The sequence below is a fragment of the Peromyscus californicus genome, unplaced genomic scaffold, assembly GCF_007827085.1.
Source record: "Peromyscus californicus insignis strain IS unplaced genomic scaffold, ASM782708v3 Scaffold_24__1_contigs__length_46423439, whole genome shotgun sequence".
Classification (NCBI taxonomy): domain Eukaryota; kingdom Metazoa; phylum Chordata; class Mammalia; order Rodentia; family Cricetidae; genus Peromyscus; species Peromyscus californicus.
The window spans coordinates 39,702,394-39,727,632 of NW_026294535.1; the positions used below are offsets into that span (position 1 = coordinate 39,702,394).

A 25,239-nucleotide genomic window follows, 5' to 3' on the forward strand; every position below is an offset into this window, starting at 1 on the left:
TCAAAAAATACTAAACACACATCCACAACCGCTCTAGTTTCCTAAATCCTCCTCTGGGGTTTCCCCGTATTTCTGCGGACCTCTGTTATACTTGGACTACTGCTAAATCACTTACTGGTCCCTATAAAGCTTTTTAAATTTGCTTCTGAATATGTATGAAAATACTAAAGCCAACTAAAATTCTTTAATCTCGCCTCCTCATACTCCCACAAAAACAAATCTGAGGATTTTATTGTTGTTGTTGTTACTGTAGCACTATCGTATTTGAAGACTATCTTAAAACTGCTTACACTCCAGAGCCACTGAAAATTACTGTTCAGACCACAACACTATACTGTCTTTCTTGGGGCATGCAAAATATTTAGCATCACAGAACTCGTGTGCATGGTGGTCAGGAACTGGCTCTCCCTTTCCACTATGGGATCCTGAGAGTTAAACTTAGAGGTCACTTTTAATACTCTTAATAACAGAACTTTTTTTTTTTTTTTTTTTTTTTTTTTTACTGATGGAGCATTTCAGGTACATCCAATCCTCCCAACAAGCTCTGTGGGCATGTGAACAGTGCGCTTGCAGAGTAAGTAGTACTTTATTATAAATCAAGTATTTTGTTTCTTTGAACTCAGACTTCCCGTGTTTTAGTAAAACCAAAGACAACTCTGAAGCAGTTTTCCAGTAAATCAGTGGCCTGGTTTACTGCTCTTCCTATCTTTCAGATTTCAGGCACTTCTAAACCTACTTTCTGCTATGAATCTTAACTCCATCAGTGAGAAAGAACTAATTTTTATGACCCATTTTTAAACCTAAGCTAAGACAAATAAGGAACTCAAGAAGGAGGCCAAGTATGGTTGTTCTTCTGTCTGTCCAGAAAGTCAGTACACACTCACCGATACCTCAACTACGAGGCCACAATTAAGAGGACGCCACAACTCTAGCTGCCATCAGAGTTTGGATGAGCATGAGAACAAGAAACAGTAATTAGTAATGTTTGTCCTTTACTGTAAAAATTCCCTGATCTAACTTTGTATAATAACTTTTTTTCTATTGAAGAACAACTAAGGACAGAGAGAAGTATGGAGGGAAGGGAAGGAATAAACAAAAGAGCACTAAGAAATATTAGGATAGCCCCTAAATAAAAAAATCCTTACAACCAACCTCTCTTAAAAAATTACATCATGTGCAGGCACCCAATATAGTCTTGAGGACAACTCTCTGAATACTCTTGCTCTGAATTTAGCATTTATTATTCCATTAATGTTTGTTTTTTTTAACATAACGGTATTTCCAAACCAAATATACATTCTATTGAATGTTTGCAAACTTTAAGTGTGGATAACTGCTTTTCACTAGAGAAGTAGTGTGGTTTAAGCATCCTTTCAGGACGTCACTCACTTTCCAGTTGCTGAGGGTGTTATAGTATTTGTTCGACCTTATTAGATAGAAACAATGAAAACGTCTTTTTGATAGTCAGCACATCTATCTATCTATCTATCTATCTATCTATCTATCTATCTATCTACTTACCTACCTACCTGTCATCTATCAATCATCTATGTATCTATCTCTCTTCATCTATCTATGTCTATCAATCATTTATCTCTCTATCATCTATCTATCTATCTATCTATCTATCTATCTATCTATCTATCTATCATCCATAATCTATCATCTATCAATCATCTATCAATCATCTATCTATCTATCTATCTATCTATCTATCTATCTATCATCTATCTGTCTGTCTATCCATCACTGCTCCACACAGTGCACAAATGTCACAATGTGCACATGGTGGCAGAAAGGCAACCTCCAGGAAGTGGCTCTCTTCCCACCATGTGGGTCCTGAGACTCAAACTTAAGTCACTAGGGTCGGCCGTATTATTTGTTCAGCCAACTTCCTGGCCCTTATATAGGTTACTTACACAGTAAATAGTGTTTGTACCTTTAGGTCATACAAGGTTAAAATTCAGGGGAGAGATCTCTGAGTAAAAAGACATACAACATTCCCTGTGTGAATACTGTCTGCTGTCTCTAAGAAATACACGGGAAAAGACGGGGGGAGTCCAAACAAGATTATTAATGAGAATAAAGAAATACTGACATACACTTAAAATATCACACCATTTCAATATATCACACCGAAGTAGGAAGGACAAACAACTAAAACAAAGTGGCTGAAGGAGTTTGGGCAGAAGTGGGAGGTGACTGCTAACTATACAGAGTTTCTTTGGGGATGATGAAACTATTCTAAAGTGAATTTTGATGTACATACTCAGAGGAATGCCCACTCTTAGTGGGAATACTGTGTAGTACATAAATTATATCAAAATAAAGCTCAAAGTGTAGAGGGATTATACAGCTATATTAAGAAATGTCTTTACAGGAATCAAATTTGAGTTCTTGAAATAAGTATCAATAATCAAGGAAAGGGCAGGATGGCCCAACAGTTACAGGTGTTTGCCACCCAATCTAAAGACCCGAGTTTGATCCCCGGACCCACATGAGCAGATCCCAGCAAGGTGTCTCCGACCTCCACTCTCCACATTTGCACCCGGACACACATGCCCACACACACTCACACAATAAATCCACATGATGAAACTTTTAGAAAAGAGTCAGGAAGATGACTGAAATCAACAAAGTGTAACCTCAAGTCCAATAATACAGGAAAGAGTAAATAATTTCCAGGAAATGGCAACCCCACCTGCATCAAGTCAGGAGGTATAAGACACAGACTGGGAGGACAGAAACTTCTACAGGTTCCCCATACGGACAACAGTTGAAAATGGTGTTAACTAACATGACAAACAACTTTGGCCCCTCTTGACTTTAAAACTGTTAAAGTGTCTACTTTGAAAGAGTCAATGAGTATGGCTAAGTCACTCACAGGAAAGTATACAGCTAGAGTCTTCTGAGGGCTAGACTGCTTAGGTTAGAATCTGCCCCCCATACTTACTCAGAATAGGACTGTGTACACTTGACTCCAGTTTCTCTATAAAAACAATGCTACTTATTTCATACACGTAAGAAAGCTCTTAATACACGAGCAATATTTTTGTAAACCATAGCCACAGATTTATATATCCTCTTAGAATCTCAAAGTTCAACATTGAATTTATTCAATATGAATAAAATTTTTCTATCTTTATCAAGTAAACCTCTTGACTAATCTGTTACTTTGTCAAGCTGCAAAAACAGATCTTGACAGTAATAGAAAAAACTCAAATCATCAAATAAATTAACTTTTGCCACAATAAAGGACCCCGTTGCTCTTTTTTCATGCAATTAATAAATTTTGTCTTGAGTATCCCCAGGCTTTGATTGAACCACCTCTATAACTTAGAATAGTCTGGCCTCAAAGACACTCTTGGGGTGTCTGTGAGAGCCTTTTTGTGGGTACTTCTGCTAAACAATTTTCTATAGCAGTGGAGAATGACCCCCCGCCCAGAAGCCTGGTCTGTCAAGCTCAACTGTGGAAGGGGCAGTTGGTATTTTCAGCTCTCCTGCTGGAGAAGAGAAATCGGTCCAGCTCTCTTTCTGTTTGCAAAGTGATAAGGGACCGTGTAGGAGGCTGCAGGATAATTCACGTGGTGTAAAAACTCCTCATGTGGGCATGAGGAGCTGTGCTCAAGTCCCCGAACTTTCCTGGAGATAGCAGGCCGAGACAGGGGAATCCCTGGACGCTCACAGGCCAGCCTGCCTGGTATGCAGAGACAAACACCACAGAAATCCCATTTTAAGTGGAAGGCAAGGACCAATAGCCCTCTGAACTCACATGCACTCATGGCGTGCACATGCCTGCAATTCACTCTCCTGAGTTAAAAATAAACCAATCTATGTAGAATCTCAGCGATGGAAGGCATTACAGACAGTAATCAAATACAAATTACTCCTAAAAGGGTTTTCTACTTTATTTCACAATCTGAATTATTAAAGAGCAATTCTTGATGCCTTCCTTACATACTATAATGTGTATTAAAAACTGAGACCAGTTACTAGTTTTACTAGAAACCTGTTTGAGGTTTCTTTAGTAGTAATTTTTTTTTTTTTTTTGGTTTGAACTAGATGATAGAATTCAAAGAAATTCAAATTTAAAGATGTAGTCATCTCCTCATCTAAAGACTAGATAAGGAAGTCTAAAGAAATAATTTCAGGGGAATAAATGAGAGACAGATTGGGAATTAAATGGTAACCCAGAGAATAAAAAAGGGGACAAGCTGGACAACTCAAGGGAAAACAAAAACAAGAAGCAAAAAGCGAGCAACCTGAACATGTTTATCTGACAACTAGGAAGAAAGGACAACAGCCACTGTGTGAGTTACATCCAAGTAGTGACAGCATCAAGTTATTAATACGTCCTATGATTTTAGAATTATAACCAGGTGTTTAAACAAGTTCACAAATCCAATGGAGTTAAGGGCGTGTACTTGGAGGACGGACACACACACACACACACACACACACACACACACACACACACACACGTAAGGTGTTTACAACAGTGGCTGGCACAGACTAAGCAAGTCAATAAATGTTCATTTGCAGTGGCATTATCATGGGAACCACTGGCAAGCCAATGAGCTCCTCTCCAATCCCTCACCGACAGGAAAGAAATATCAATACGTTTGCTAGTACTTATTTTAAGGGTTGGCCTGTATTAGTTGTTTTAGGAAACTCCTCTTCCTTCTCTGCCCACACACCCAGCAGTTTAGACTTACCTCCAACAATATGACTGATATGCCTCGTAATAGTGATTCTCCAGGGGAGCAAAGAACCATGTTAAACTCATAATGGAACAGGCATCCGCAATGACAAGACAGCGCAACTGACTGTCCAGTAGCAGTGGAGCCATGAGGCTTGTCCGATTCTTACAACACTCATGAAGTGTCAACATGGCTACACACCTTCCTTTCTCCTAAAAATGTTTTTTGACTTTACAAATTCATTAAAACAGTACCTAAAATTTAAAGTATATGTTTTTAAAATGCTAGACTGTTCATAAGAACTTCATGTGTCTGTGGCAATACACAAATGCTTTTAAAATACGGATAGAATCCTAAAATACCCTACACTACAAGAACTTATTACCATGTTTGTTGTGATATTTCTGTAAAACAGTGAGAATGGACCTTATTACTCTAAATTTATGATTACTGATCATTAAAATTCAAAAGCCTACATAGTAATGATCATAGATAATCTTGTCTCCAGAGTGTTCAATCAAAATGACAATTGCTCTATATATCTGGTTATCTGCCTATTGGTCTGTAGTCATCATTTAACTTCCAGAAGCAAGACGCTAAGATTTCCTACACACTCCATCACATGTAAACGGAGCATCCACAAGAGACAAGTGTGGGATAAAATGCTAGAATTCTGTTGCTAAATATAAAATGGGATCTCTAAAGAGGAAAAGAAGTCTCTTTTTTTTCCTTAAATGAGAACTATTTTAAATGAGAGGCAGTTTAGTACAGCGATTTAAGGGCATGAACCTCAGCTCCAAACTACCTATGGTCAAATTCCAGCTGTCATGTGAAGGTCTCTGAGTTTAGGGTTCCTATTTTGTCAAATGTGCACAGCAGCAGCAGTTCCTTGAATTTTAGCAATGAATAGTTAAGTCAACATACACTTGGAACAGCACCTGGGCAGTTCGTGTTTTGAAATGTAAAACCGTAGGCTATGGCTCCACAAGCTGATTTTTCTTATTATACTTATACAAGCAAGAATAATAACCGCCACAAACCACTTTGTAAAAAATCATATTTTAAATGTACCAATGGGGAAATTGTATAATTTGGAGGAAACAAAAAGCCTGGATGTCATGAAATAAATTAAATCAGTGAGTACCTCTAGATTTTGGCCAAAAAAGAACTCATTAACCTTTGACCCACTAGCAAGCTTGTAATGACGAGTTAAACTAAGTAAACTTGCTTTTCTACTATTTTAAACATCTAAAGTAAGACTATGCTTTAATGTGATTACTTTCTATTTAATTTTTACTAATATGCCAATATCTCCAAAGTTTTGCTTTCTATTTTCATTTCCTGTAAGTGACATAACATATGCCCCACTTGGTGGCAAACACCAAACTTCTTTTGTAAGTAAACACTTGGGAATTTATGTCAATGGTGTCTTTTTTGCTAACTGAGCACATTTCTTTGAATGGCTGTCAGATCATCTTGTAAGCGTCAAAGTTCTCATTCAAAACCCAAACAATCAAAGAAAGCCCCAAAGGTTCCTAGGTAAGACAACAGGGAGGGGAGGGAAGCTCTCAACGGGAACCAATGTCTCTGGTCCAAACCTCACTGATCAGATTCTTTGAAAGCGTATTGAAACAAAACTACGACATACTAAATGACGACACACCAAGTTACTTAAACCCACTAGGCTTACACAAACAAGCAACACGGCTAATCTGGTTAACTACACATTACTAATAAACACAACATGGCTAATCTGGCTAACTACACATTACTAATAAACACAACACAGAAATTACTGAAAATGACTGGCAGATACATTTCAGTAAAACTTTACACATCTATTCATAACAGGTTCATTTTGAAAAAAAATCTCAAAAAGGAACATTTTACAACCCATAACTTTTCTTGTACTTCATTCAACTACCATTCCTTAGGTTCCTAAAGAGCTTATAAGTAATTAAGCATGAAAATTAAGCACTTTTCTTTTAATCTTACCAGGAATCCCGCCCCCACGTGTATCTTAAAGGTGTCTTTAATTTATCCTAAGTTAAACTTTAGTTTTTCAATTCTTTTTCTGTAATTCCTAAATTCTAATTTAACTTTGTTCATGGTCTTCTGAATGTCTTGTCAGAACTGAAACAGAGATTAACATATATGACACAAGTGTTCTATCCCTTATGCAGATGACTGTCACTTTGCTATCTCTTTTTATAGGTATAACCCTAGTATCAATGTTAATCAACTTCTTATTACAAATATAGTACCAATTAGAAAAAAAAGTTTCTTTTCATCTCAGACTTGTATATTCCATTTGCTGTAAAAATCCCTCACTTTACAAATAAACAAACTGGTATTCAGGCAGAATCAAATCTTTTTATTTGCCTTGGTATTTGAGTCAGTCACCATTATAAGAAACTCCCATTCGCAAAGTGCTCAAGAGCTAATTGCTGAAATTTAACACATCTGACTATAATTTCAAAAATCTGTACTAAGTTCAAGATTATGGTAAACCTATCCTTTTGTTTTTCTTAGTCGCCCAATCAGCAATCAGTTTTTCATAGACGATCATATGTAAGCGCCCAAACATTGTTTCATCTGCGTATGGCCAGCTACAAAATGACAGGGTTTGCCTAAATAACCCAGAAAAGGTAATCACCAATCTGAACGTTGTTTTTTTTTTCAAGTATTAAAAGAAAATTATTAAGTTTCAAAACAAACTCAACAACTAAATTATCAATTAAACGTTCCTATCAATTTAGAACTTATAAGTCCATTATTAAATTGTACTTTCCAAATTACTCTCCTTAAGACTCTGAACCACACTTTTGTTCCACACTGTTTCTTGCGGGGGTGGGTGGGTGGGGGTAGGGGGTGGTCACCTCCCAATTTACACATGAACTGATTCATGCATCAAAATGGTTTCTGCAAATTCCTACTATCATGTTGTGCATGCATTTTTCCTCAGTTTATGCCAATGGTTCTCAACCTGTGGGTCGGGGCCCCCAGAGCAGCCCAACCTTGGGTTGATCACCTAAGACTACCGTAACTAGTAAAATTACAGTTATGAAGTAGCAGCAAAAATAATTTTATGGCTGGGGGTCACCACAACATGGGGAACTGTATTAAAGGGTGGAAATGTTAGGAAGGTTAAGAACCACTGATTTACACAAAAGAGAAAATTAACAGGAAGGTGAAACTTCCACATTTAGCTGCTGCCCAAAAACTGGCCTTCAGTTTCCTTTTCGAAATGAAAGCACTGTAATAACTCAATATGAACTTAACTTTTACGTTTTAACATAGCTTACAGTAACTGTGTCAAGAAGTAAAAATACACTCGCTTAAAAAGTAGCCAACTTTATAAAATGTTTAATGTCCACAATACACTTATTTCTTAAAACATACTGCAGCGTCAACACCAATTATACAGGATATTACTCAGCACACAGAAACATTAAAGAGAAAAATATCTACACTTTAAATATGTAGATTTCTATTTTATAGATTGCCACATTTGTATTTGTATGAAGCAATGAATGAGTAAATTTGTTTTTAAAAAAATGTTTTTCAATATACGAGAGAACATGCTTGAATTTATCTTTAAGACTTCACAGGCCAAGTAAAACACAGATGTTCTAGGGAATACCCGATTTCTACACAGTAATAAACGTGGTAGAAACATTAGCATATAAGCAATAATGACTTAAGCCACTGAAAGCTCATACTGTTTGCTGTAATGCAACAAGTGTTTCAAACCATTAAGGGTCTTAATTACAGAAACTCTATGCAGCCTTGCAAACTAAGATCAAAGTACTCAAATTCGGGTCTCCAAACTGTCACCTATTCGCTTACTTGAAAACGCTTTCAATCCCATAGCATGTTAGTAATGGATTAATGGGAGAAAATAAAGAGTACTAAAACATAAGTATTTTGTGAGTACCAGATAGTTCAGAAAATATAACTGAATCAATATAGAACAAACACAATAAAATTGTTACTGTCCACTTAACAGGTGGGTACGGAGGTGCAACGGCTAAAATGAATTTGCTTCAAAGTCACACCGCAAGGTAAAAAAAAAAAAAAAAAAAAGGTGGAACTGTGAAATAAATCAGATCTAAGTCTCCTTCCACTAAGCCACACTGGAGTACCTGAACAAACACTTGGGGAAGCTATAAACCACTGGTATGGCGACAGGGGGAAGGGAAAGTAACTTAAAAAAAAAAAATAACAAACAGGCACACTGCCCTTCCCCTAAAACAGTACTTTCCCTTCATATGACATCTCCACGTTATTTAAATTATTCAACTGCTCTGGCTTGACAAGTATTAACATTCCTACATGCTTCCTCAAGTTTGAATACTAGCAAGCTTCTTAGGACTTACCTACTTTTTTTTATTTTGCAGGCCTACGCTCTGCCACCCAAACCGGGGCGAAGGGCTGCACTTCTCAACAGAAACGCTGCCGGCTTCTATCAAGCCCAGGACCACGTGGTGTCTCTCCTAAACCCAAGGTCCCTACAACGCTCCCTCCCTTGGACAAGGAAGTGGAAATGAGGGGGGTAGGGGGGTGGGGGGGTGGGGGTCCTCCCGTGAAGTGGATCCCTGACACGGACCACCTGTGTGGGGTACCCGCCGCCAACATCCCGAAGCCTGAGTCCCGGAAAGACTCCAAGAACCCCAAGCATGGGGGAACTTGGGGAGGGGGGGGGGGGGGGAGGAAGGACCGACAATGCCGGCCAAAGGAATAAACCGGAGAAGAGCGGCCCAGAGAGGTGGTGGAGCGGCGGGACCGGGATCTGTCAAACAACCACCACCACCACCACCCAGTGGCGGACTCACGCCGAACGACTGCTGCACCCGATCGCTGCGAAGGCCCGAGGTGGGAGCGGCTCCGCCAGAGGGAGGAGGACCGGGAAGCCGCACAGAGCCCCGGCCGCCGCTTCCGCACAGCTCCGGGCGCGCACCGCCCCACCGCGAGCCCCGGCCCTCCGCGAGCCCCGGTCTCAACCTTTGCCCTCCCCCGCCTCCTCCCTCCCCCCCCCAAAAAAAAACACAAATCTGCTGCCCGGGCGGCCGCCGCCACCGCCACTGCCGCCGCCGCCGGACCTGTCCGCACCTGTCACCCAAACCAGCCGGAGACACCACCAGCCCCGCGGCTCCCGCCCCAAGCTCTCCGGCCCGCCGCGGGCCACCGCGGCCTCCGCGACCCGGCTCCTTACCAGGTGTCCCCTTTCCGGAGCGAGGTTTTGAGCAGCGTCGCGATGTCAGAACGCTGGGTGTCCAGGTCCGCCGCTCCGCCTTCCGCCATCTTCTTCCACCAGCGGCAGCGGAGGCGGCAGCGACGGCGGCGGCGGCACGCCCCGGAGCATTGTGGGAATGGCGTCCGCGGCCCCGCCCCGCCGGCAGGCCCGTACCAAATGGGACGCGAGGGCGGGGGGGGGAGCGAGGGGGGGGCGTGGCTCGGGCGCCCGGGAGAGCGCGGACGGGCCGCGCGCCTGCGCTCTGCGGGCCGCCTCGGTTCCCTCCAGCTCGCCCCTGCGTACCCCCCCCTCCCCGGTGTGGTCCCGCCGCCGCCGCCGCCGCCGCCGCCAGCGCTGGCGCCTGGGCACCGATGGCCCGGGACCTCTGTGTTTGCACGGTTCCCGCCGGGCGCGGCACGGCGCTTTCTCTCCCTGGCCTGGCTCTCCTTGCCCGGCCGGCCCCTCTCTTGCCTCCGCCGCCTCCAAACCCAATTTTTTGCGGGTTCACTGCCCGCTGGAGGGCGGGGCCGGCTGAGAGATGGCAGAGAGCGCGCGGTTCCGCGACTTGGGGCTTTTTTTTTTCCAGCCGCAGAGCCCAAGCCCACTCACTGACTTGTTGGCACAAAAGACCGCGCTGAAACCAAAGGTTTGGACGCAGTGCCCTTCCCAGGTGCCTCCCTTTTTTTTTCCCCCCGTTCTTGCTGCCGGGAGGGACCTTTCCTACCTTTTCGTACCTTTCTTAGGCTCTTTGTGACGCCTCCTGTGTGTGGCGCGCGCAAACACACAAACACACGCGCGCGCGCGCACACACACACACACACACACACACACACACACACACACACACACACACACACACACACCCCGTAGCTGCAGTGCTAAACATGTCCCAGGCAGTGAAAGATGTATTGAATAAGGCCAGGTATGGAAAGGAATTTTTTTTTTTAAAAGAAAGTGTGAAAAGCCTCATCAGTGCCAAATTAGCATTTCCTTCGTTTAATATTCATGGGTATATATTTCCGAAGTTAGACTAGATAATATAAACTGCCTTTGAAGCCAACAATTACAAACGGGGAAATTGAGCCTCTTTAAAAAAAAAAAAATCAAATACCAAGGTCACACGGCAACTGGGAATGCAAGGTTATCACCCAGGTTCCAAATTCGAAGTACTCATTACCTCCATGGAAAAGACTGAATTAAGATATAAAGTCCGTAAGATCTTAAGCATTTCTTTTCTATAATTTGCTTTTCTGTGTATGCATGTGCGTTTTCATTGCTGTACTGGTGTCTACTACCATTCTATATCAAATATCAAGAGACACGTTTCAAAATTAATTGTGGCAAAACTGCTGTTTCCAAGAAGGAAGATAGCCAGCCACCCCGGTATAGAGAGCGGTATGTGATAAGTTAAAAGATGGGCAATAGTCTCTCCATTTTTAATGCCTCCTAGTTGGTGGGAATGCTGTGCAGATGGGCGTGGCTGCGTTAGCAGGAAGTTCTGAACGCTTCCACGTGAAAGTGGGATTGAGTGGTTTAGTTTCTGTCAGTTTGACACAAACTAAAGTCACTTGGGAAGAGGGGAACCTTAATTAGGGAATTGCCTCCATCTGAGCAGCATGTGGGCGAATTAATGAGGCATTTCCTTCTTTAATGATTGATGTGGCAAGCCCGCTGTGGGCAGGTGATCCTGAGTTGTGTAAGAAAACAAGCTGAGCCCTTCGGTGGTGGCGCACTAAACCGGAGGCTGAGGCAGGCGGATCTCTGTGAGTTCGAGGCCAACCTGGTCTACAGAGTGAGATCGAGGACAGGCACTAAAACTACACAGAGAACCCTGTCTCGAAAAACCAAAAAAAGAAAAAAAAAAGAAAAGAAAAGAAAACAAGCTGAACAAAGCCATAAAAGCAAGCATGCCAATAAGGAGCCATGGTCCACGGTCTCTGCCTCAGTTTTTAAAGTCTCTAGGTTACTGTCTTGAGTTCCCAGTTTGACTAACCCCAGTGTGAGCCACCCAAACCTTTCCTCCCCCAAATTGCTTTTGTTCGGAATGTTTCGCAGAAAGCAAACTGGGCCAAGTGTCTATCGGTGTCATGTTTTTGGGTGAGTCAGGGTTATGACTGCTTGTGCCTCCTGCACAGTACTTTTTTGTGTTACTTCAACCTCCCTGAGAGTCTAAAAGTAATTTCCATCTACTGCCGTTTCTTAGTTATTTGACCACTCCCGAATATAAAACCGAGTTTTTCTAACTATGGACATTCTCAAGGACTCCTCCCTCACCCCTCCCCCGCCTTTCCCACCACTCTGTGAAGTGGAACAAAGTTTCCAAAGAGAGGCAACATGATAGGCAAAGAATATGCTGTATCCACAAACACATGACTTCAGACCTCTAGGTGCCAATGCTTAATCTGCCGTTTATTTATTTTATTTAAAATTTGTATTGCGTTTATTTTCTGTTTATGAGTTGAGCGTGTGCATGCAGCAGCCTGTCGTGGAGATCACAGGTCAGCTTGCAGGAGTCAGTTCTCTCCACTCTTTGGGTTGCAAGGGATCAAACTCAGGTAGCCATGATTATACCTGCTGAGCCAAATTGCCAGCCTAGATTTAAGAAGCACGTGAAATATCATCGTTGCTCTCTGTCTCGGCCTCACTCCTCTGAGGTTGGGGGTGTCTCTCTGAATCTAGAATTTGCCTTATTCCAGCTAGATTAGTGCCAGAGAGCCATTTCTAAAAATTAGAAGCGTTTCTGTTAACATCCCTCTTGAATAAAAAGGCGAAAACAACTTCATGACGTTAAGTCACAGAGATTTTGACTGTCAGTGAGGGTTTGCTACTGTTTATGGAGAATTTCTGTCTTCACTGTTGCTTCCTTGAGTTGACTTCTTCTCATTGTTAGTCTTTGGTTGGTGATTGTTATTTTTTATTGACTTATTTGAGTGTGTGTGTGCATGTCTGTTAGAATGTGTGTGTGTGTGTGTGTGTGTGTGTGTGTGTGTGTGTGTGTGTGTGTGTATGCAAACAGAGGCCAGAAGAGGGTGCCAGTGTCTTCTATCACTCCACGCATTCATTTGAGGCAGGGTCTCTCCCTGAGTCTGAGACTTGCGGTTTTTTTTTGGGTAGGCTGGAGTCCTGGTAATCCTCCTGTCCTTGCCCCTCTTGGAGCAGGCAGGCTGGCATTTTAGGCATGTGCCCGTTGGTTGCACTTGGGTCCTCGTCACTGAGCAGCAAGCACCCCCTCTTGTTACTTCCTTAGTCTTGCTGCACTGTTCCTGATCATTAAGAAACCCAGGGATATGAGCAGGGAACGGCGTAATGTTGGGCACTTTAGAAGTAAGACTTAGTATGAGTAAAGTGGCTCATAGATAAAATATGCTGGTTTTGAATCTGAGCTATGACCAGGGAGGATTTTTTTTGATCTCCTAAGTGCTCTCTTCTCTCACTGATGTTAGAACATTCCTTGTTCAACTTTGAGAGATTCCTGTACCGAACAAGTAAGAGATAGGGCTTCATGTATAAATACTCCAGAAGAGACTAAGGCTTACAAACAAGGTATCAGTTTAGCAAAAACAACGGTGGTAGGACCCTCCCCCACCAGGGCCTATGATCTCCTCTGCTGGTTCTTGGCCAGGTTTAGCATAGTAGGAATGAGTTCTGTGCTGTGGAGCAGGCATCCCATCTAATCAGAAAGTGCTTGGTTACTCCCAGAATTGGCACACTACTGTCCCACCAGTGGGTATATCTTGCCAGCCAGGTAACTGTGGCGGTTCCTGGGGTCTATAGCTGGGTAGGAACATTGATGACTGCCCCCATCCCTCAGTTGCTTGTATCACAATCCCCAGCACCATGATAGCTAGACTGCAGGCACTGAGAAACTTCCAGCACTGATCTAGCGTGATTTCTCAGTGTCCTGCGACCCAAGGGCCCTCTGGCATTAGCCTGTAATGTTACGGTGGCCTCTGGGGCTACCCGACCAAAATTTCTAGGGAGGGATCCTTTACCTGGGACTGGAATTTCCATTTCATAATCTTTGGCTTCTGGTAGGAATGTTAATCCATGCATTCGGGTTTTTGTACCCCCATGAAACTGTTGAAGTTTAGAAAAGAAAACCCCAAGCCCGTGGTGTCTGGTGAGCTGTGTTCAGTCTGGGGTGAACAGAGAAAGACTATAAAGTGCTGTGTTTATCAATAAAATGGAATGGAAGTCAGAACCGGTTCTAAGGTTAGCTTTGCCAGCTTTACAGTTTTGTAGCATTGGCCCGATGAGCCCCAGGGAGAATCTACCTGATGTCTCATGTTTCCCTTCTCCTCGGCTCTTCTAAGGGTTGTCCCCACCTGCAACCCCACCACCCACTCGTTCTTATTCATCTTTCAGGGTTTTTTTTTTTCTTTCTGTTATATAATTGTGTTCTTCCCCTTCTCCCCACCGGCTCCCTGAACAGCTAGAAGGCAGCGGAAAGGCGGGGGAGTAGCACAAACACCAGAATAGCGTGTAGTAAAATGCCTAATCTGTTAATGATATTTTGAAACTTGGAGTGCGAAGAAAAATTTTAAGTGCCACGGTGCAGCTTTTAAAGCTTAAGAAACATGTTAGGTTCTGATAAAAAGGAGGAAAAAGTGAGACTAATATAGGGCGTCCTACAGAAAGCCAGAGCGCTTGGATTTTGAGTCTGGCATGGTGCCACTGACTAGCCAGTACTTTTGCCAACTTATTTAATCTCCGTGAGCATCCGCCTTCTCGTGGCAGCCTAAGGTGATTCAACAGTATTGGCTAAAACGCAAGTGCTTGCCGAGCTCAGATATGCCTAATGTAAATGGGCGAAGCCAGTCTGCAGTGGGATAATAAGGAGTTTGGGGGACTCCATTGAGCTCTGCACCCCAGCTAAAGGCATTAAAATGAGCGGAACCAGAACACACAAAATTTTACCTCTGGCTCTGGAAAATCGGGAGTGTTTAATTTGGACGCGAGCATGAGGGCTGCAGATGATTAATGTTGGCTGCTGTTTGTACCCTCCTTTCCAGAGGCACACACAGAGTGCTTTGAAAGGTCATACCATACCTAAAGGTAGGCAGCACGCTTCCCTGTATATCTCACTATATGATGAGAAAACTAGGCTGATTTCAGTCAGTGACTCAGATCTAGTCCAATAGGTCTAGGATCAATCACAATAGAACTCTGATAGAGAGTATAGTCTCTGGGTTCCTGATATTTTTTAAAGTCAAATATTTGTGTACGGCAGGAAACTTTTCCAAAAAAGAAATAACTTATTACTATCCAACCAAGAGTGATATAAACCAAACCAAAGCTAGTATTAGGGAAAAAAAACTTTATGTTTTTTAAAAATGTATTTGTTTTTATTTATGTGTGAGTGTTTTGTCTGTCTGTCTGTCTGTATGTATGTATGTATGTATGTATGTATGTATGTGCAGCATATGCATGCCTGGTGCCTGTCAATGTCAGAAGAGGGTGTGGTGTCCTTTGGAACTGGAGTTACAGATGGGCATGAGTGCCGGGAACTGAGCTTGGGTCCTCTCTAAGTGCAGCGGGGCTTCTTAACCACTGAACCTTCTCGCTAACCACTATTATATATATTTTTTATTTGCTACTTACCTTTATGGATGGACTTTAAGGTTGTTAAAAAACAATTTAATAATAATAAAAAAACTAGAAATGTTTAAGAAGCAGCCTCTGGGGCCTTCTCCTTTCCCAAGCCTCCTGGTGGACAGGGCAGAGAGAGCTAAGTGATGTAGGAGATGCTGGTCTTGAACACAATAATGATCTTAACATTATATATTTCATCATTTGTTCTTCTTCTCATTGCATTCAAAAGTCTGAGAACATTTTTATGCTGGTAAAACTGTGAAACCTATACTACCAAAGTGGAGAATGTCATGATGCGCAGTCTGCCAGTGTACAGGTTCCAGAGAGATTACCAATGGTTTCTCCCAAGAGAGGACTGAATTATTCAGCTTTTCTCTTTGGACAGTGCTTCTTCTCTTCATTTGGCTGGAGGAGCACAAAGATCTAAACTGCTTACAAAGAGTTTTAGAAGAATATAGTAGTAATTATTAAACAGTATCTGTGCTTCCATCCTGATGGAACATTGACAAGGCACTCTTTATAATGCTGTCTTCCCATCGTGTCTCAGCAAGACACTACTGACCACAGAGTAGGTTTGGTAAAGTTAGAAAACACCAATAATGAAGGAAAGCAAGCTTGATGATGTTATAAAAATATTCCTCATCACTTTGTTTTGCTAGCCAGTATGCTTCTGTTTAGGACCACTTGAATGGTGTTAATTATGTTTTATAATTTTGTAATGGTCCAAGACTGCTACACAAATAAATACTGGACAGGATTTCTACAACAGAAGAGATTCATTGGAAGAGCAAGAAACAATTGTATACTTCTGTATATAATCCAACTTCCTTAATCATACAAGAGGGCAACTCTTGTGTATACTACTTCTGTAATAGTAGAAGATTTAGTTTGTTTTTAAAGTGAAGATAATTTCATACTTGTTTAAAAAGTGAATTCAATAATGAATTATGAAGCTATTTGAAGACCTCAGTATACACTGTTTTGGGCTGATACTAAATGTGAATGTTGAAACAAATTCATATTCATTAAGATCACAAAATTGTTATGTAATAGCAAACAGTTTAGTTAAAATTAGGTTAGAGGTATCCAACTACTAAAAGGGTTAAAACGGATAGTAAAGCTAACTTTATGCATAGTGTTTTCTGTGAAGAATTCTTTTGTTTTGCTTTGTTTTTGTTTTTAGGAGACAGGGTCCTGCTATAAGGCCAGGGTGGCTGGAATGCACCATGTAGCCTGGAGTAACCTGGCCCAGTGATGCTTCTGCCTCCAATTCTTGAGTGTTGGAATTACAAACCTGTGTTACAACACCGGATCTATATGAGGAGTTCTTAGGGATAAAACAGTGTACTTAGAAGCTGGTAGTAGAATAAATGATAAAGCATAGTTTATATGTTTATGAATAGTTTTTAATTAAGCCATAAGCATGTCAGATAAAAGACATGATATGGAGTCATTTTACCTAGGGATTTATAATGGGGAAGGCAGAACAGTGACTCTCCACATTCCAGTGTCAGAACCAGTGAACAAGTTATCTTCATGACTAAAGGGACTTTGTGGGTGTGGTTAAGGTTGAAGACCTTGAAATGAAGAAGTTATCCTGCATTATCCAATTGAGTCCAGGCTAACCACATGGATACTTAAAAAGTAAAAGAAGTGTTTTCGCTTATACGGTGAGAGGACCACAGGGAAGAGCTTAGAAGAGGGGATAAAGATCCATGAGCTAGTTATGTATGGATGCCTTTTAGAAGCTGGAAAAGGCAATGGAATATGAATTCCCGCCTAAAGCCAGCAGCAAGGAATACAGCTTCAGCATAACTTTTAGCTTTGTGAGATTTGTGTCAGAGGCCTAACCCATGTGACAGTGCACTTGGCTGTCTCTAGACACAAGGTGTCTGGTAATTTATTACAGCAGTAGTAGGATACTAATACATAGTAGGACAGACTATCTCAAGCAGTTAAAACAAAGCAAAATCTAGTCAGGCCTGAGATCAGTCATTGTATCCACTTACCATGGTACTGAACAACAACAACAACAGCAATAATAATAAATTGATTGATATTCTCTGGGTTACAAGTTGGAAACATATGGAAGGTTTATCTTTTTAGCAATGAGCTCTGGAAATGTCAATGTGGAAAGTTACAGATACATAGAAGTCTTCGGTGATTATGAGATGATTTTAACTTTCAAAGGCAATATCATCTAATTCCTAACATCAGTTTTTACTAAATGCCCATCCACAATGAACACCTAGAGCTTATAAACTATGCTGACTGTGTTTCAGCTGTGCCACATAAGCCAAGGCTAAGTGACAGTTGATAACTAGAGAGTTTCTAGACAGGTTTCTGCACAACAGTCATTGACCCACCGTGCAGAAAGAAAGTCTATAGAGATTCCCAGTAGAATCTCTGAAGCAAGTCAGGACAGTCACCCACATAACAGTACCGAAAGTACAGTTAGGAAGTAGCAACGAAAATGATGTTATGGTTGGGGGGTCAGCACAGCACGAGGAACTGTATTAAAGGGTCGCAGCGTTAGGAAGGTTGGGAACCACTGCTTTAGACTACAGCGCTCTCGCTGCTTTTGATGGTCTCCTCTAAGTGATGCTGTCCAATGAATTTCTCTAAATCGCTGCAGAGAAAAGTAAATGCCAAACGTCTTCATGAGAAGACAGTGTAGCGGCAGAATTAAGACAGTTAAGAACTGCCAGGCTCTCAAATAAGTAGACACTGAGAGGGCTGGGGAGCCAGACCAGAGCCATCACAGGTTTCTAATGGCCCTGCCAGGGATCAGGCCTTAGTTTCGGTTTGCTGGAACTGGCTGGAGCTGAGCAAGCAGTTCTCAGAAAGACCACAACTCAGGGGCAACCAATCAACAGGCGCCCCGCAGCCTTCTGCTGGCCCAGCAGGCACCCCAAAGCCCCTTCTATTGGCTCAGCAGGAGCCCCCAGCCTTCTGCCAGCTAAAGATAGCATTTCCTACCCTGTAGTTGGAAGGTCCCTAACCGCTAGAGCCTCCCACCCTTCAGCCCCCAGACTGATCTTTCCTCCACCAATCAGCACCAGATTAATCCCTCCTCCCTGGAATTCCCTGAACTCAGCTCAAAAGGAGCTTTCAACCTCCCTTTGGGGTTGCTGTTTGCCACCCCAACCTGTTGGAAACAGTAAACGCTCTTGATAAATTGCTTATGTGACCGTTGGTCTTCTTGGGGGCTTCTCTTGGACCCAGACAATACTTCCCCAGATTTTCAACTGTTAACATGCATTGCGTTTGAAAACACTAATTTCACGTTGCGAAAACCAACTCCGAGAAGAAACAGGAATTGGACTCGGAGGCTTCTAATCCCAGCGCTGTGGAGGCCGAGCTGGAGGGCCACCACAAGGGTGAAGCCCGCTGAGTCTTCATAGTGAATTCCAGGCCGGCCGGCAAGGGGAAACAGTGAGAGTCTGTTTCGAAATGTCCATGCTCCCAACTAGGGGTGGGGTTCTCTCACTCTCCCTTCAGAAACAGAAACACGGTGGCCCGACAGTGCTTCAAGAGAGTAAAAGTTCAAATGGAAAAGTCGCAACTCTGAGCCCCTCAGTGGAGGTAGGATGCCAACCAAGAGAAGTTGGGAGAGTATAGCTCTGTGCTCTGGGCAGGCTTCGGAGTGCCAGGGAAGAGGTCACTAGCAGGTGTTACAGCTTGAAGGCTCTCCAGGGCTTTGGGTGCCAACTGAGAGCTGTCTCTTGCAGGGGAAGTTTGCAGAAGGCAAGCTTCTGAAAAAGAGTATACAGGAGCAGCGGGCTTCCCTTCTCTGGAGGTCTCTGGAGCAGCAGGTCTTGGAGACTGGATGCAGTTGCAGAACAATCCTGTTTGCACTGAAGTGTGGGGGCTTGGAGGCTGCAGTGTGAAGGAGTGACCTCTGCCTGCAGCCTTGCGTGAGTCCTTGGAGACCTGGGCGGTGGGAGCCTCAGATGAGGTGAGCCTCTGAAGGGTCTATCTGTGGTGTCTTCCTATTCAGAAAAGGGTGGAGTGGGGTTCCCTCCTATGGGCAGGCTGCAGTCACAGACACAGTCAGTTAAATAGGAATACAGTTTCTTTCAGGTTTGAAAGAAGTTTAATACTGTTTTCTTTTTATTGAAAATAGATTTTTCCCCCTCATATAATATATCCTGTTTATGGTTTACCTTTACTCCCAGGTCCTCCCCACCTAACCTCCTGTCTGGATCCACTCCCCTTCTGTCTCGCATTAGAAAACAGATAGGCTTCAAAGGGATTATAACTCATAATTATAATTATACTATATTATGTTACAATAAAAACTAACACACTGGAATTGGGCAAGACAAACAGAAGGCAAAGAGCCCAAGAGAAGGCACAAGAAACAGACCCAACTCATGTGCACACTCAGGAATCCCACAAAAATACTAAACTGGAAGTCGTACTATTTACACAAAAAGACCTGGTGCAGACCTGTGCAGGCCCTGAGCATGCTGCCTCAGTCTCTGTGAGTTCATACCAGTTCTGATCATCTTGATTTAGAAGGCCCTTATTTTCTTGGTGTTCTCTATGCCCTCAGGCTCTTACACTCTTTCCACATCCTTCCCTGCACCCCGAGGGGAGGGATTTGATAAGACATTGGTTTCTGGCTGACTGTTCCAGGGTCTTCCACCCCCTGCATGTTTTCTGGCCGTGAGTCACTATATTGGCTCCCATCTGCTGCAGGAGGAAGCATCTTTGGGGAACTAGATACTGATCTATAAGTCTGCAGAATGTCATTGAGAGTCATTTTATTGCTACTTCTTTGGTTTTTAAGAACAGTAGTATTGTTTGGTTTTACCGTGGTCTATCTTGGTCCCTGGGCTATCTTGTTTCTGGTTCTTGATTGCACAAGCAGCGTCAGGTGTGGGTTCCATCTCATGGACTGGGCCTTAAGTCACATCGGACACTGACTGGTGACTCCCACAGGCTTTGTGCCACCATTGCCCTAGCATATCTTTCATGCGGAACATTGTGAATCCAAGGCTTTGTGACTAGCTTGATGTACGTTTCTCTTTTGGTAGTGTGCATAATACCTTCCGGTACCAAAGACACTAGCATGTAGGGGGTGAAGGCTCTCTGTGGGCACCAGCTTGGCTTCTCCACGTCCAGTGAGTTGTGTGGATGTTGTTTTCAGCAATGGGGCCTTGCTTTCAGTTTGTGGAGAGCAACCTATCGTCTTGGCAACATCCTGGGTTGTATGGGTATTCCCATGGGACCCATTTGGCCAACAACTCAATTAGATATAATCGAATGTCAGGACTGGACGCTTCATTTGGTGACAAGAGATGTCCACTTGAGGCTCTGTTTCCCCCATTATTTGGCAATTTAAGTCAGATTACCTTTGTATATGTATACATTTTTAGGAAGTTTCTTTTGTATTAGATTTCCATACTACTCCTCAAATGGCCCTTAATTTTAGATGTTTCTCCCCATATTCACTCCCTTGTCCCCCTTCTCCCTCCACCTCTGAGTCTGACCCTTCTGCCCCACTCCCCATCCATCCGTAACTATCTTTTCTATTTCATTCTCCTAATGAGATCTCTCTCCTCCACCCAGCTCCTTTTTCTATACCTAACCTCTGTTGGTTCTATGGATTGTAGCTTGGTTATCATTGACTTAACAGCTAATATCTCTATATAAGCAAATACGTATCATATTTATCTTTCTAAGCTACCTCAGTCAGGATGATTTTTTTTTGTTCCATACATTTAGCTGTGAATTTCACGATGTCGTTTTTTTAATGTCTCAGTCGTACTCCATTGTGCAAATGTACCACATTTCCTTTATCCCTTCTCTTGTTGAGGGACAACTAGGTTGTTTCCAGTTTCTGGCTATTATGAAGACAGCAGCAACACTCTGTGTGTGTGTGTGTGTGTGTGTGTACATGTGTTAAATGTGTGTGTGCACACCTGTATGTTTATGTGATGAGTCCAGATGTTGATAATGAGTGTCTTTCTTTATTGCTCACCAATCTTATTTTTGAGACTGAGTCTCTCACTGAAACTGGAGCTCTGATTGGCTGGACCACTTTTTTATGAAGCTCTGGAGACTAGCCTTTGTCTGCCTCCCAGAGCTGGATTCCAGGTTCACATTGCCACACTTAGCTTTTATTTGAATCCTGGGGATCCAAACCCAGACCTTCGTGTTTTCACAGTAGGCACGAGCTGAGTTACCTCACCAGCACCAGTACCTAAATCTTATTTGAGTGAGACACAATAAATTGCTAAAAATTGTGTGATGGTAAATATTTTCAGTAAATAATATAAAAGCAATATTTTGTTCAAAGGGATGTATTTCTTATATAAAGAGATCTAGTTTAAAGTTTGATATTAATAACAGATTAAATATAAATATCATACAAATATACAATAAATTTTGTTCACCACACAAGAATAGGGAGCAGGTGAAATCCTGAGGGAATGTGCGTTGTTGTATGGGCACAGCAATGCCAAGGACCCCAATAGCGCAGCCCCGCGAAAGTGGCAAAACCTTCCTCAGGTAAGTCTCAGGGGGGTGGCAAAGCCTTCCTCTGGTCTGAGTGTGAATATTGACAGTGTGTGCAGAAAATGTCCATCATTGTTTTCTCACTCCAGATGTTTATGGACTGAAGACTGGTCCTTCATGGAGATTGCTCCTGCTGAGATTAGCTAAACTTGCCTACTTGTTTTATTGTATGCAATAACTCTACCTCCTTGTTCAGCTGTGTGCAGCAACCCAGCCTCCCTGTTCAAATGTAAACAATAAACATACTGAACTTCCTGGGTGTGCAGCTTGCTCTGTAGAGAGCCCAATCTGCCAAAACCCAGGGTTTCTATGTCAGTGTGTCTGTCCTTTCTTCATTCCCTAATTGCCCCAGTTAGATCAATCCCTGTAACCATGCAAGGTGAAATGCACAGGCATTTATAATAATGGACAATCTCTAAATGGAAAGAATAAAATACTTGAGAGCTGGAGAGATGGCTCAGCAGTTAAGTGCACTGACTTCTCTTCCAGAGGACCTAGGTTCAATTCCCAGCACCCACATGGCAGCTCACAACTGTAACTCCAGGGTCCAACACCTTCCCACAGACATACATACAGGCAAAACACCAATAAAAATGAATAAATAAATTGAAAAAGTATTTAACGAAAAAAATTTAAAAAAGAATAAAATACTTATATAGTAGCATCTACATTTACTTCTTTATAGTGTGAACAAGTCACAGATAGTGCTTTCTACAGCAAAATCTTATTAGTACTAAACTTTTTAGGATCATCATCTTTTTTTTTTTTTTTTTTTTTTTTTTTTTTTTTTTTTTTTTTACTATTCTAGTTTCCTTCTGTTGCTATGATAAAACATTCTGACCTAAAGCAAGATGGGGAAGAAAGGATTTATTTTACCTTATACTTTCTGTTCACAATTCATCACTGAAGGAAGTCAAGGCAGGAACTCAGGGCAGGTACTTCAAGCAAAACCCATGGAGGAATACTGTTTGCCGGATCTCCCTCTAGCTCATTTAACTAGTTTGTCTATACATCCCATGCCCAATTGTCCAGGGACAATGCTGTCCACAGTGGGGTGGATCTTCCCGCATCAATCATGCATCAAGACCATCCATCACAGACATGACCGCAGACCAATTTGATCTAGGCAGTTCCTCTTCCCAAGTGACTCCACGTTGTGTCAAATTTTCAATAAAAAATAACCAGGACAGATGCTATACATAGTTACTTTACACTTAGGTAGGGGGAAATATGAGATAAAAGTAGCTGGAAGTAGAACATTAGGCTTTATTTTGCTTCATAGTTAAGGGTACAGAGCATCATGGCTGGGCAGTCGTGGTGGCAGGAGCATAAGGCAGCTGGTCACAGGGCTTCCATAGTCAGGAAGTAGAATAAGGAATAATGATGCTCAGTTAGTTTCCTCCCTTTTGTGAATGGCGTTGTTCACATTTAAGGCTAGTCTTGTCACCTTAGTTAGCCTTAATCTAGACAACCTCTCACAACCATATCTAGCAGCTTGTCTCAGAGGTGATTCAAGATTGTGTCAAATTGACAATCAGTATCAAGGATCACATTGCCCTTAAGGACCACTACGATAGAAAATACTACTGCTGGAAGTTGGTTACATTTTGGAAATACTGAAAAGGTAATCATTTTATTTTGTAAGATGCTTTCATCTTCAGTACTCAAATTTTAGCATACAAAGAAGCCATTCAAGAGACAAGCAAACATGGTACATTGTTGAGTGTCAAATTTATAAATGAATGTGTTGTTTGCTTATTAGACCCTTTGGGAATACATCCAATATGGTACCTTGGTTCTTAAAAGGCATAGGTTTTATGTGTTCTTTCATAAATTTAATTACATATTGATTTTATAATGTTAGGTTGGAGTCATATCCTACATAAGGATTATGTTATAAAAGTCTTTAAAATTACTGTATAGTCAAAGATAGTATTGAAAAGTCCCTGTTTATTTTATTCCCAAAGTAAAAAAAAATGTGGTTTTGTATTTTAGACATAATGCATTGCAAAATAATGTAGGAGAACCCAATGAAATTTTCTATGAGACATAACAGAGGCAAATATTGATGTCTGTATTCTAGAATATTCTCCCACAATCATAGCTCTTGCATGGAGTTGAACAAGAAGTTGGGTTATGCACAGTGCTTGACTATGGTGCTTACTCAATTTGTTTTGGGTAGTATGTCTTTATAGCCTCATACAAAAATATTTCTGTTGTGAGAGAAAAATGGATGGAAGAACTAATTCTAAATTGCATAAAAGTGCATCTGTGAACTTTATAGCTTACTAAAAAAAACTGTGGTTAAAAAAAATAATCAAGGACCACATTCTACCAAACCTTTGAAGAAGAGCCAACATAAATTCTCATCAAAGTGTTCATAAAATAGAAAGGGAGAGGCTGGGAGGAAGATGGCTCAGTTGGTCAAGTTCCTGCTCTACAAGCATGGGGACCTGATTTTGATCCCTCTTACTCATTTCAGAAAGCCAGGTGTGTGCCATGGAGCTGTGATTCTAGCATTGGAGAGCAGGTGTCTCTGAGACAACCACTGCCAGCAGAGTCAAGAGATAAGAAGGTAGTTCTGCAGGAGATAAGGTAGTTCCATGAGAGATATGAAGGCAGTTCAGTTCAACATGACTCAGTAGCTGGTGTTGGTTCAAACTTTGAAAATCTGACCTTGAGTAGTTTATTTTAGGCCTATTTAAGCACAGCACAATTTGGAAAAAAAAGTTTCCTGGTGATCATTAACTCAATGCTCTCTGCAGGACAAACATGGCTACATCAAAACTCTTTGTAATATACAAGTGACATCTTCCATAAAGATGGGTCCTATAGACGAGCTGAGAAAACAGGTTTAAGATAAACAAGCTCATAATGAGGGTCTAGGGGAAGCACCAGTGTAGCCTGAACACACAGATATCACAAAGGTCACCAGCTATCGACCGCATCCCCTCTCAGCCTTCTGGACAGAAAACAGGTTATGTATCTTTCTCAAGAGACAACCCTGTGTGTTTAACATTCTTGGGTTCCCTAATGCTTATCTGTGAGAACAAGGACCTACATGTCTTCTACTGGAGAAGTGGAGACAGGATGATTCCTGGGGCTCATTGTCCATCTAGTTTATCTGGCAGATGAAGTCTAGGTTTAGTGAAAGATTCTCTCTCAAAGAGAAAGAGGGAGTGTGTA

At 42.1% G+C, this 25,239-nt stretch overlaps 1 protein-coding gene across 2 annotated transcripts in view; it reads right to left on the minus strand.

Moving 5' to 3' along the window:
- The window catches only part of Usp15 (ubiquitin specific peptidase 15), a 105,161-nt gene extending 95,100 nt beyond the window's left edge, over nt 1-10,061 (minus strand). For both annotated transcript variants that reach the window (XM_052753494.1, XM_052753493.1), the window contains exon 1: nt 9,916-10,061. In XM_052753494.1, coding sequence (XP_052609454.1) covers nt 9,916-10,004 — 89 coding nt within the window. In that variant the 5' untranslated portion in view covers nt 10,005-10,061. The remainder of the gene's footprint in view (nt 1-9,915) is intronic.
- Nucleotides 10,062-25,239: the final 15,178 nt, after the last annotated feature.